The following is an 11,574-nucleotide window of genomic DNA, read 5'->3' as shown; positions in this document are numbered from 1 at the left end:
ACGTTATATATACATAAAATACACACATTCAAATTATGTCTCTCAGAATAAAGATTTGATTTGGAAACAACTACTCAACAATTGAGGGTGACATGAAAAAGAGAAGTTTCCTTTAAAATTCTGCATTTATTATACAAAAACAACCGTTCTAAAAAAAATATACATACACAATTGTGCATTTATTCATGAAGGCATCTTTGTTAAATGTATTGGGTCGGCACAGAAATTATATTTGATATATTGATGTGGATTTACCTGCAGGAAAGACATTTATTTACAACAGACAGTTAATGTAAAACAAAAACTGCACAGGAAAATCAATGCTAAAGCATGTTATGGTGTGAATGCTGCATGTCGATTGTGAATATGTAATATTACCAGTGCACCTTGAACCTCCATCCTGAGCAGATCAACGGCTGCATTCTGTCAGTCTTCGGGCGGAGCGTCACACTATCCAAAGCTTTTTTGATCATCAGTGAGGAATCCTGGGGTGTGAAGTCCAATCTTCTGATGACCTAGACTGATCTATAGTTTTGGAGCGTACCGGTATATGAAGTACTATTGTGGAACCAAAGGCCACATTGTAAAGGCGAGTGCTGTTAAGATGGAAAAGAGCTGAAAAATGGAGGCCATTTCCCATTCACTCCAGTGGGGTTCAGCTCTAACAAGTTGCTGAAAGAGGCCCCCAGCTGTAAAAATCACAAATCAACACCTTCATAGTCTCAGTCGCTGCAGGCCTGACCCCCTGGTGATTGGCTCGCTGCTGCCATGGTAACCTGTCTGCACCTTCATCCAGACCATCTCCTGGTTTCCAGGGTGACAAAGCCTGACAGTGTGTGGCCAAGTACTGTCATTTATTGTTATCTTTGGTGGTCATGGACACACCATAGATCACACTGAAAGGTGGATTGGGTCAAATTGTGTCTGTTTGCAGATTCTGTTGCATCACACACGTGCAATTTGCAGTCCTGCAGCTCTTCAGGTGTGTGTCCAGACATAGCTTATAGCAACATTTTCTTATGAATAAATCTGCAATCACAAAAAATGAATTTTGAGATTTATGACGTTATTTTTTTCTTGATATTATCTGAAGCTAGCCAACTTTCTACTCAAAAAAGGAAGAAGTCATTGAATGTTAATGCTGTGTGCGGAGTTCATACGCTAAACTACAAACAAACTACACACATCAATCCGTCTGTGTCTTGATCCCGGAGTTCACGTCCTCACACACCTGCAGGAGGCACCTGCGCCCAGCAGGAGGCAGCACTGTTCAGAAAAAGGCGACGATGGACTGGCGACTCTGCATTCACTCCAACAGCCCACTGATAGACACAATGTCACAGGCGGCCAGTTCGTGATAGAGAGCGTCAAGAACTTCCAGAATGTGGGCTTTCCCTGTGTGGAAACACAAAGGTTAGTGCTGCGGGAATCAGAGACATACGACCTGATGAGAAACGAGTGTGTTTGCGTCATCCCATTTCACAGGGTGTGTGTGTAAGTCAGAGGAACTCAAGTCACCGTGCTGCGGGTCACTGCAGGACTCCAAAGTGCTGATTAAGATTTTCCCAAGAGACCTCCTGGAGACATTCTGAAGGGAAACAGAGCAGAAGAGTAGACAGAGTAGAATGGTCAGTGCCAGCTCGTTATGACCCCGACACAGAAAGTAATTAAACTGCTGCTCGTCGGATGGGAGGGGGACGCTGTTTGCTGACTCATCAGGGCAAAGTTAAAATGGTCAGTTTAGGTAAATTAGATGAAGACTAACCAGCTCTCTCAGCTGCTGGAGAAGAAGCAAAATGTCCACTAGTTTCTGCTCCACCCAGCGACAGACGGACCCTCTCCGTCTCCAACATCTGCAGCTCCGCCTGAAGCATTTCGGCCTCCTCGGCCTTCTGCTGAAGCTCCTGCACCAGGATCTGGAAGACAACCAGCAGAACGTGTGTGGGGACCATCGACCTGACTGATGACTTGGTCTGACCAACACAACGTGAAAGACGAGCTGAGTCACAACACCGGAGGCTCACGAACGGACCCCGAGGCTGAAGTAGGTGAGTTACGCAACGGTCAAAGCGTTTCAGACACGTGCACGACGTCCAGAAAGCCCTGGACAACACCGAATACAAGAATCCGCTGCAAACTGCAAACGACACAAGGAACTGTCTCCAGTGGACAAGATGGGAGGTTTGGTGTTGCCATGGTTACTGACTGATGACATTACCACTGATTCCCCGCGGTATTTCATTCATTCATTCATCATCGGACAGATTGACCGACTACCATTCACACACAGAGTGACCAATTAACCTCTGCATGCTTTTGGAGGTGGGAGGAAGCCGGAGTACCCGAGAGAACCCACGCAGACGCCCAACTACAGCATTTGTTAAACACAATTGCTGAGCTGGACGAGTACAAAGACTTCCAGACTGGTCAGCTGTGGACACGTGGACGGCAGCTGTCCATCAGGTCTGTTGGAATATGGAACACGATGGAAAACGAAAGAAAATGAAACTGAGATACGACAAGTATCCAAGTATACAAGTTACAGTGTGTTGGATGTTTGCGTTCAGTATGTGGGTCCGCTGATGTTTCTATTGTTTATTGTGATTGTATATGTTTCTATTCTATGTTTCTCTGATGTTGTATTGTGGCTGTAGACTGTACACCGTCTGGTACGCTGACTGAATGTGGAACACACACCGTTTTTATGTGTGTCAGGTTCTTGTGCCTTCCTGCCAAAGAGCACCTACTGGTTAGGCGTGTGTTAAAGGAAAAGACCCCCCCCCTTCTCACACACACACACACACACACACACACACACACACATCCTGCAGATAAATAAAGTCTCACAGCGTTGACATTGTTTGGTTTAAAGCTCCTCTTGGAGCTTTGAGAGGTTCTGGGAACACATAACATCAGGTTTTCCCCTGCTGCCGTCTTCCTGTGTCGGGATACGACTGCTCAGCTGTAACAAGAGACCTTTAATTTAGGACATTCGTCTGTGTCCTGCAGGAGGAGGGGAGGGTTTCAGTGGTCAGTGGTCAGGGAGACGGAGGTGGCTACAACAGGATCAAACCACACAAGTAGTTTGACTTTCACCCGTCTCCAGTTGACCACACACACTCTCACAATACGACTGGTTCAAAACAAAGTTCCGGTTCAGTGAAAAACATCCAGCGGAGCAGAGGATGACGTGATGGAGGTTTGTACCTGGTCCATGTCCAGCTCCGTCTGGCTCTCCCCCAGCTCCAGCTGCTTATGTAACTTGGTCACCCTCTCCAGGAGATCCACCACGGCGCTGCAGCTCTCCTCGCTCCGTGAGCTCCCACAGAACGGAATCAGCTTCTTGAAGGCTTTGTCCTCGCACCTGACGGCCGACACGTGACAGACAATCACACACACACACACACACACACACACCACACACACATACAGTGTGGTGTGACACTGCAGGGTTTTGCCCCCCATGTCATTTTAAAAGGAGCTGTACCTCACACCGCAGCCCGACAGCCGGGTCAAAGTCAGCTTGACCTCGTCCACCTTCCTCTGCTGATGTCTGCTCAACTTGTCCTCTTCCTCATCAGAGGCTGCCTGACCCTCCACCGACCGAAACAGCTGCTCCTCCACTTGACGGCAGGACACACACACACACACACACACACACACACACACACACACACACACACCATCATCATTCCGATCACTGCACTGTGTGAAGAAGGTGGTTCCCATGGAAACAGGTATCTCCTAGGTCTGATGCTGGCATCTCAGAGTGAGTATTTTACTTTTTACTTGTAACACATATTCTAAGTAGGAAAGCCCTCGGAGAGCTCCGACCTCCACCATCATTTCCACCCAATATTATCGTCCTCCATTCATTTCATCATCAAAACATGTGTTTGTCACTAATTGTCAAATAGTTTAAACTGAAATAAATTAGCATTAGCAACCTTGTTACACAAATCATGACCTCTGAGCTCTATTTTCTCATTTTGTTCTTTGTTTTCTTTTTTTATTTCCATAGTAAAACAAAAAACAACCCTCCATCCCTGGGTGGGCTCCAACCCCCGACCTTTGTGTTAACAGACAGACCCACTAACCACTGCTCCTCAGAGACAGTCCACTGTTGCTAATGTGGAGTTCTAGACTAAAATGTCCCTGTCTGACAATGAGGAAGAATCCTTCAACAGATTCCTGGATCCAGAAGGTTCCAGAACACGACATTAATCGTCAGACATTTAATGATCTGGTCCTGGTCCATTATCAGCATTTACTGAACATTTCATTAACATTAACTTAACATAACTTTTGGAGCTGGCAAAAACATAAGCTTTGTCGAGAAGAAACACTCCCATCAGGTGTGTGTGTGTGTGTGGGGGGGGGGGGGGCAATCAGAAAAAAGCTCCTAACAAAGGGAACGTCCAAAGGTTGGAAGGGAAACATCTTACGTTTGTCGGGCGTGCTCACGGCGCGTCCAGTTGGAGAACAGCGGTCACGCTGTGAGTCTGAGCTGCAGCGCTGCTTCGGTCTGCCCCCGGCGCCCAGCGGCTGCTCGGCCCCGCTGCTGCCGGACAGCGTCACATTTGACTCCTCTGACCTGGGAGAGTGTGCAGGCGGGTCACCGTTAATGCCCCGTGGCGCTATACGACCCTATAAGATCACTCGGCGCTTTAACGGCACAAGTAAGAACTGAAAAAAAAAAAAAAAAAAAAAGAGAGAGAACATATCAAGTACACGAGGCTGTGTGTATTAGGCCACATATACAACCGCCACGATAATTTTATAAAGGCTTGTGATGTTGTGTGCCAGATCTGGCGTGGTAATTGAAGCCAGACGTTCTATCTCGAAGGCATTTTACCGTAAAGTGGGCCAATAAATGGGGCAGTCCGTGTGCAGCAGCTATGCTGCAACATGCTGCAGGAGCGAAAACCTCTTGAAGTCTTAACAGTGTTTTCAGCGTCAGTATATTTGCTTCCTGTTAAGTCAGAGGCACAGACTCAAACGAGGCAAACGAGGCAAGGATCAGTGTTTTTGGTAATAGTTTGGATTTTCTGGGTTTCTCCAGCTGGCTGCTGGTTTAGTCGGAGGAAATCTGATAGGGGCCTTCGTAAATCACAGAGTAAGTGCTTCCAGATGATGATGTCTTACTGAAAAAAAAAAAAAAAAAAGAAAAGAATCATGGAGCGCATTCATGCTTACATCCTGTTGGCACGAGGAGGAAGACGACGATGGACAACATCTGCGAATCCGTCGGCTGCGTTGGGTTTCTTTGTGCTCTACGGACTTTGGTGAAGGTTTTAAACAATCATTCAGAGTAATGTTGACGTTATGGGGTGGGGGCGGGGTGTGTGTGTGGGTGCATGGGTCGAGGAGAGAAGGAGCTCCAGACCAGCGTGCGACTGTTGCTGCACGGCGTGAGCGCACACAAAGCCGCGCTGGTTGCTACAGAGACGCTCTGGAATGAATTGGCAGACGGACTGTTTTCAAACAGGCTCTGGTGTGACTAATTGACAGTGGTTGGTGGGGGGGGGGCAGTCTGAGCCCAGGGAACACTGTAATGATGATTCGGACTAGAAGAGACCAAAATACCCTCCGATCTTCAGCTTCAGCCTCTCGTGGACATTTTTTTGTGTGTGTACAGTTACAGCTCCTTGTGGTCTGATGACGAAGGCTGTTGAGCAAAGACATCTTAACTGAGTCCAGATGGATTCTTGAAAAGAGGTCCACTGTGTAATACAGTGACTAAATCTGATCCCTGCTGTATAGAAAGCATGTATGTGTGAGGAGAACAGGACACAGCGCTGGGGAGGGCGCGTGCATCCGCCCTGATCAGGTCCCAACTTCAACCCTCGTACTCAGACTGAAACGCGCCAGAAAATACATCTGCATCGCCCTTTGAGGCCGGGACAGTTGATGCAAAGACGCTTTACGTGAACTTTTTTCCTTCTTGAGTCTCCCATCAGTCAAGACTGCGTGCACGATACGTGAACAGAACGCTTTACGGCAGGTGGCCCTTTGATGTATTGGTCCACAGTGGACCACAGCGACATGACGTGTTAGCACCGGAAGATCCACATCCAAATTTGTTGGCAGTACCTGGATTTTAGACTTTTTTTGTGTTTTAACCTGTAGGGGGCACCAGTATCATTTGTATATGTCGCTCGATAAATGTGGAGTGAATTCAGACTTCAAACTGCCTGAGGTTTGAAGTCCCAGTTGAAAACAGCTTTGTATGATGTTGGTTTAAGGTTGAAGCTTTAAAAATACACTAATGGTGCTTTTAATTACCGTTAATGTTGCTCAAGGCCACCACGGATCAGAGACATGAACGCGTCTATTGTTCTTCTAATTAATAAACGTCCTGTGGGGGGGGCGTCCAGCTGTTTGCTGTTAAGAGTCCACACAGACACTAATTGAACGTTCCTTCAACGACCCACGTCCATCCTCAGTCACTCTTTTTCAGGCGTCATCCGCCAAAACATCAGTGGAGATGTGATTACTGACGGATGACTAAAAAGTAAGGCAACACGGACACTGGTGGGGGGGGCTAAACTGTCCTTGGCAAGCGAGGTTCAAACTGAGTCAACATCCAAAGTCAAACAAGGAGGGAAATAGAGGTTCTGTTTGGTTCTGTTCATGTCAGCATTCGTTCAGGAAAAACGCCACGGGTTCCTCAAACCCCTCGAGCGTGCCCTTCGCACATTATTTACAGCACAGGAATGCCGTGGCAGCACCTGTTGAATAACGCCGCAGCTCTCTGTCAGAGGCAGACGGACGTCGACGGGACCCTCCGCTCCTCCCTCGGGCACCACGCAGAGAGCACAAGAAGGCAGGGATTATTCCTCCCCTGGGACCCAACCTTTGGACGGCCAGGGCTGGAGGGCCAACAAAGACGTATGCAGGCACGCATTTAAAACAGAGAGTGAGTTTTGGGGCTGCAGCCCTCCACAGAATTCCCAGGACTGTTTAAACAGACACACAAGTCCATGATGCACAATACACCGACACCAGACACTGACAGCGCCTTCTACTGGCAGTTTTCCAAGTTGGCTAATGGAACGTCCTCCTCACCAAAGTCCGACTTGGACATGGGGCCAACGTGGAATCCAAGATGGCCGTGCTAGTATTAGCTGCTAGCAGTTAGCCATACACCGTGTTTTTTTTTTTAATAACGTGCAGTTGCACGTGGAATACTGCGTAATATGTATGTGCTCAACTAAGAAATTAGCCCATCGCAAGCTAACGACTCAGACGGAACGCGTCACCAACGTCCCACCAACCGCAGCCGTAGCAGAACTCAGTGAGAACTCATGTTTCAACCTGCACATATGTGGACGCGTCAACTCTCCATTTCAGCAGTGTGGATGGATGAGATGTGACCAAACAGGAGTTTACAGAGGGTTCATGGAGCCAGCCTGTGAAGATTGATAGGATGTGTGTGGGGGGGGGGGATGTGCTATGGACTATTGTTGCTTTGGGAACAGGGGGATGAGAACCGGCTGAGGTGACTCAATGCAGCGCCGTTTGCTGCTAGAATGGAAGGGCAGTGAATGGGCTGTGGAACGCGGTCTGCATATGTGTGGATTAGTGGGGTGGACGGGGGGGGACGTCTTCAACGGGAACAGTTGGATAAAATCAACACCAGCGTCGTTGGGGTCTGGACGCGTGTGGGCTCGTCGACCAGACCTCCGCACAGTTTGGAGGATGAACATCAGACACAGACAAAAGCCATTACGACGGCAGCAAACGTCCAATTACACTCTTCCTTCCACCAAAATGACTCGTTCCCAACGGCTGCCCCCCACACACAGCTTGTTAAATAAACTAACACACAACACGGCGTAAAGCCAGAGGAGGAAAACCCACATCAAACCCTCTTCAATGGCATGTTCCAGGCACACAGCCAGAAGTAAACAGCCGTTCACCTCAGCTCGAGGCGTCTCCAGCGGTCGACGGTCACGGAGCAGAACGGCTGATATCATGGTTTTGTTTGGTGTTTTTCCACATCTGGCAAAACACAAGAGAAGAGACCACGAGTCCAGTAGAGCCGCCGAGTCCGCTCAGGCTGCAAATGACGATCATTTGTCGTCATCCGTTCATCCGTGGATTGTTTTCCATGAGTGGAAGACAGAGAAGAGGGCGCGGTGTTGTGACCACTGAGAAGTCCACCCCGACAGTTGTGGATGTGATGTTGACTTACGTCACTGTAGTTCAACCTAATCCCGTCGGGGGGACATACTGGTGTGAAATGACGACCCTTCTGCTCATTATCAGTGGAGGAGAAATGAAATGTTCACACGTAACACTCTTCAATCGATGCTTCTCCCCCGGCACATGAATATATTTCACTGCAAACTGAATTATAGTGTATACTATGTTGTGTCTGACAACAAATGCTGAGTCATGATGTCGGTTTGCGTACCTGTAATACAGCAGCTCAGTTTCCAGCTGGTGGACCCGTCTCTGCAGCGCCGGCACCCGGCTGGCTTTCCGCCTCCAGGTCCTTCACCTTACCCAGGCCGCTGAGCAGCGCCTGTCTGGCTTCTTCCACCTTCCTCCTCATACCCGCCTGCTTCCTCTTCAGGGCCCGGTTGCCGTCCTCCAGAGCAGCCACCGCCTCCTTGGAGCTCCACAGCTCCTGCTCCAGTCTCTGGTTACACAGCATGGCTTCCTCCACCTGCTGGTCTCTGGAGCTCTGCAGGAGCTCAAGTTCCTGGATAATGTTCTGCATGCTCCTCGGGCTGCTGTAGGAGCCGTGCATCGGGTTTGGTTTCTGGGAAGCAACGAAGCAGCCTTGGTCTGGTTGATGTTTGGAGTGACTCTTCCACAGTCCCACCTGGAGAGACGAATACTCGTCCACATTAGGATCTCAGAGCTGAACGAACCGGGATGTTTCCGATTCCGTTTTGTGTTTATACGTTTGAAATAACAATGTTGGATTTGATCTGAGGACGGAAATGTCATATCAAGGCCATGAATGATTAAAAAAACCCGTCAGAATTCATATGGCAAACAGATTCCTGGCTCCAAACATGAGGGGGAAGAATGACTTTTCTTCATCATGAACACCCAAATCCACACGTTCTTTGAACAGTGTGTGTTTGTACGTGATCCTGAAGGCTGCCTCCATCTACACAGGCTCAGGCCTCCGTCGCTAAGAGCTCGTTCATGTGAGAGTTGGGTTTCTATTCCAATAGTCAGTTTGCTGAGTGTCATGAGATGACAGTTGCTGGACAAATAAGACTTGACATCCCCGATGCTGCCACAGGGTCAGTAAACGGAGAAAGCTGCCGCCTGCAGCCTTCACAGCTCAGGCTCATGTCCATAGGAACCAGAGAAGTGTTTGCTAACATATTTGCTGACAGAGGTGGAGTCGGAGGAGAGTTTCCTGGCTAATTCACAGAACATGAATGGAACAGAATGTTGTGGTCAATAGATGATGCTCTGTTGGTGCCAGGTAGAGTACACGTACAAGGACACATGAGAGCCACAGTGACCGAAATCATTATGAAGTCGTTAGTATTAAAGGTGGGGTATGTAAAAAAACAGTGTGTTCATAGGGGCACAGAATAAAGTGTAGCTATCCTGAAGAAAATTAGATGTAGTCTGAATTCATTATTTCATCTTTTTTTTTACGTGTCCGACAGTGTGTCGATGTTTACATGTACAAGTCGATAGTGACTGGTGCATGGTGAGATGTCAGATACGGTCTCTGGGATCTGTCCGTCCTTCAGCAGCAGCTGGAATGACAGAGGTAGGTTGAAAACCACAGTCAATATCGGAGAAGCAGATGCTAGACAGACTCGCAGACAGGATTTCCTTGGCGGCAGAACGCACACGGAAGTGGTGACTTTTCTCCATCAAATCCTCTCCTGCAGATTTTGTCCTCTACTTTGGTTAAATGTACTCAACACTTTTTACATTAAAATCAATGAAACAATTCAAGTATTTGAGAATGACAAGTATATAACAGCCTTTTCATTATTGTCTATGGTTGTCTTATGTATGTGTGAATTTGTTACAGAGATTCATGAAGGATCCATCTGTCCATGAGGGTTTTATTTCCTACAATACTTGCACTTATGGAACTTTGTAACTGGAACTGTATTAAGCACATGCAACATTCACATTCACATTTGTTTGTTCTCTGAGAGGGCCGTGAACGAACTCCAGCTCATCGCAGGGCAATTGAGAGTGACCAATTCACCTGGCATGCTTCTGGAGTTGGGAAGAAGCCGGAGTACCCGGAGAGAACCCACAGCGAACACGCGTACTCCCACACCCCCAGGCCAGGAATCAAACAAAGGACCTTCTCACAGGGAGGTGACAGTGTTAACCACCTACCATGTCACCCGGGAATGCAGTTGGATTTTCTACCAGTAAATAATTCCACTATGGACTTCCACAGAGACACAGTACACAGTGACACTTCCTCTTCCTACAAATCCTCCATACTTCATGGTCCGTTTTTTGTCTTTTACTGTCCCATAATGTAAATGTATGAGTGTGTTTGAGGGGGGGTGGGGGCAGTCGGACCCCCCCCCCCCCTCCCCCTGCCGTCTCACCGACCCACCTGCAAGGCCAAACAGCGGGCATCACTGCTCTGGAGCGCCGCTCTCATGTCCTCGATCAGCTCCCTCAGATTCGCGTTCTCGTCCTCCAGCTTTGAGATCCGGTCCTCGGCCTCCTCCAGCGCCACGATCTCCTCGTAACACTCCCGGGAGCAGGAGCCCAGGCGGCAGGCGGACGTGTGCGGCCCCTCCGAGGAGCCGCTCTCACTGACGGACAGCAGCGTCTCCCGCCGCTTCAGGGGGGTCCTGAGGCGGATCTGGGTCTCGATGTGCTCGCTGTCCTTCCCGACCAGCGGCCGGCCCCTCTCGTAGCGGCATCCCGCCTTGGTGCTGAAGTAGCCGCACAGTTTGGCGTGGAAGTGTCGGAAGGAGAGTTCGCTGGGCAGACAGCCGAGCTCGTCGCCGCTTTCTGCCTCGTCCCGGTCTCCGTTCAGCCCCAGGAGGTCACACAGGATGCTGAAGTCCTCCGCGGGGATTCTGCCCCCGCCCGTGTAGTCCAAGTGATGGAAGATCTCCTGCAGGTACTGATCCAGCCCGGTGGCTAGCACGATGATTTCGTTCTCCACCCCCCCGGTCCAGCCCGTAATGGTACGCCAGGCTGCTGACGATCCATTGCGTCCGCCGGGCCGGTCTGCTGTACGGGTCAGTGGCGTCGGTGTGCTCCATGGTCCCCGCCGGGCACCGTCATTTTACCTCAGCCTTCACTTTCTGCCTGTGCTCGGGTCCGTGTTCGTCCTCCTCCCCCGTAGGCTCCCGGGTGAATGAGGCGTGTTTACGGCACGTTTGAATTTAGCTCTGCCCCCTACAAAGCCCCCGAACCCCGAAGTGGGGGCTCCAGCAGGGGCCGTTAACCCTCTGTGGTGTCAGACGGACACGGGCAAGTCTCGTCTGTGGGCACAAACTCATCTTGGTGCTTGAAGGGCAAACATGAGAAGAAGTCAAAACGCAGCCTTTTCTCTGTGTAACAATGTCCAAAGGGAGTTGTGTTTTTCTCCCTTTGACTCTC

The 11,574-nt window shown here is 49.3% G+C and overlaps 1 protein-coding gene across 1 annotated transcript; it reads right to left on the bottom strand.

Moving 5' to 3' along the window:
• Nucleotides 1–1,306: 1,306 nt before the first annotated feature.
• On the bottom strand, nt 1,307–11,234 carry LOC144742294 (EF-hand and coiled-coil domain-containing protein 1-like). The gene is given in 12 exon segments (XM_078624764.1): nt 1,307–1,395; nt 1,519–1,588; nt 1,766–1,819; nt 1,821–1,916; nt 3,208–3,364; nt 3,488–3,623; nt 4,446–4,594; nt 7,864–8,004; nt 8,420–8,487; nt 8,489–8,833; nt 10,571–11,137; nt 11,139–11,234. Coding segments are annotated over 12 exon segments (1,968 nt in total).
• Nucleotides 11,235–11,574: the final 340 nt, after the last annotated feature.

The sequence above is a fragment of the Lampetra planeri genome, unplaced genomic scaffold (assembly GCF_965212315.1).
Source record: "Lampetra planeri unplaced genomic scaffold, kcLamPlan1.2.h2 scaffold_972, whole genome shotgun sequence".
NCBI classification, from domain to species: domain Eukaryota; kingdom Metazoa; phylum Chordata; class Hyperoartia; order Petromyzontiformes; family Petromyzontidae; genus Lampetra; species Lampetra planeri.
The sequence above is the reverse complement of the archived record's forward strand: the minus strand, read 5'-3'. Positions and strand labels throughout refer to the sequence as shown.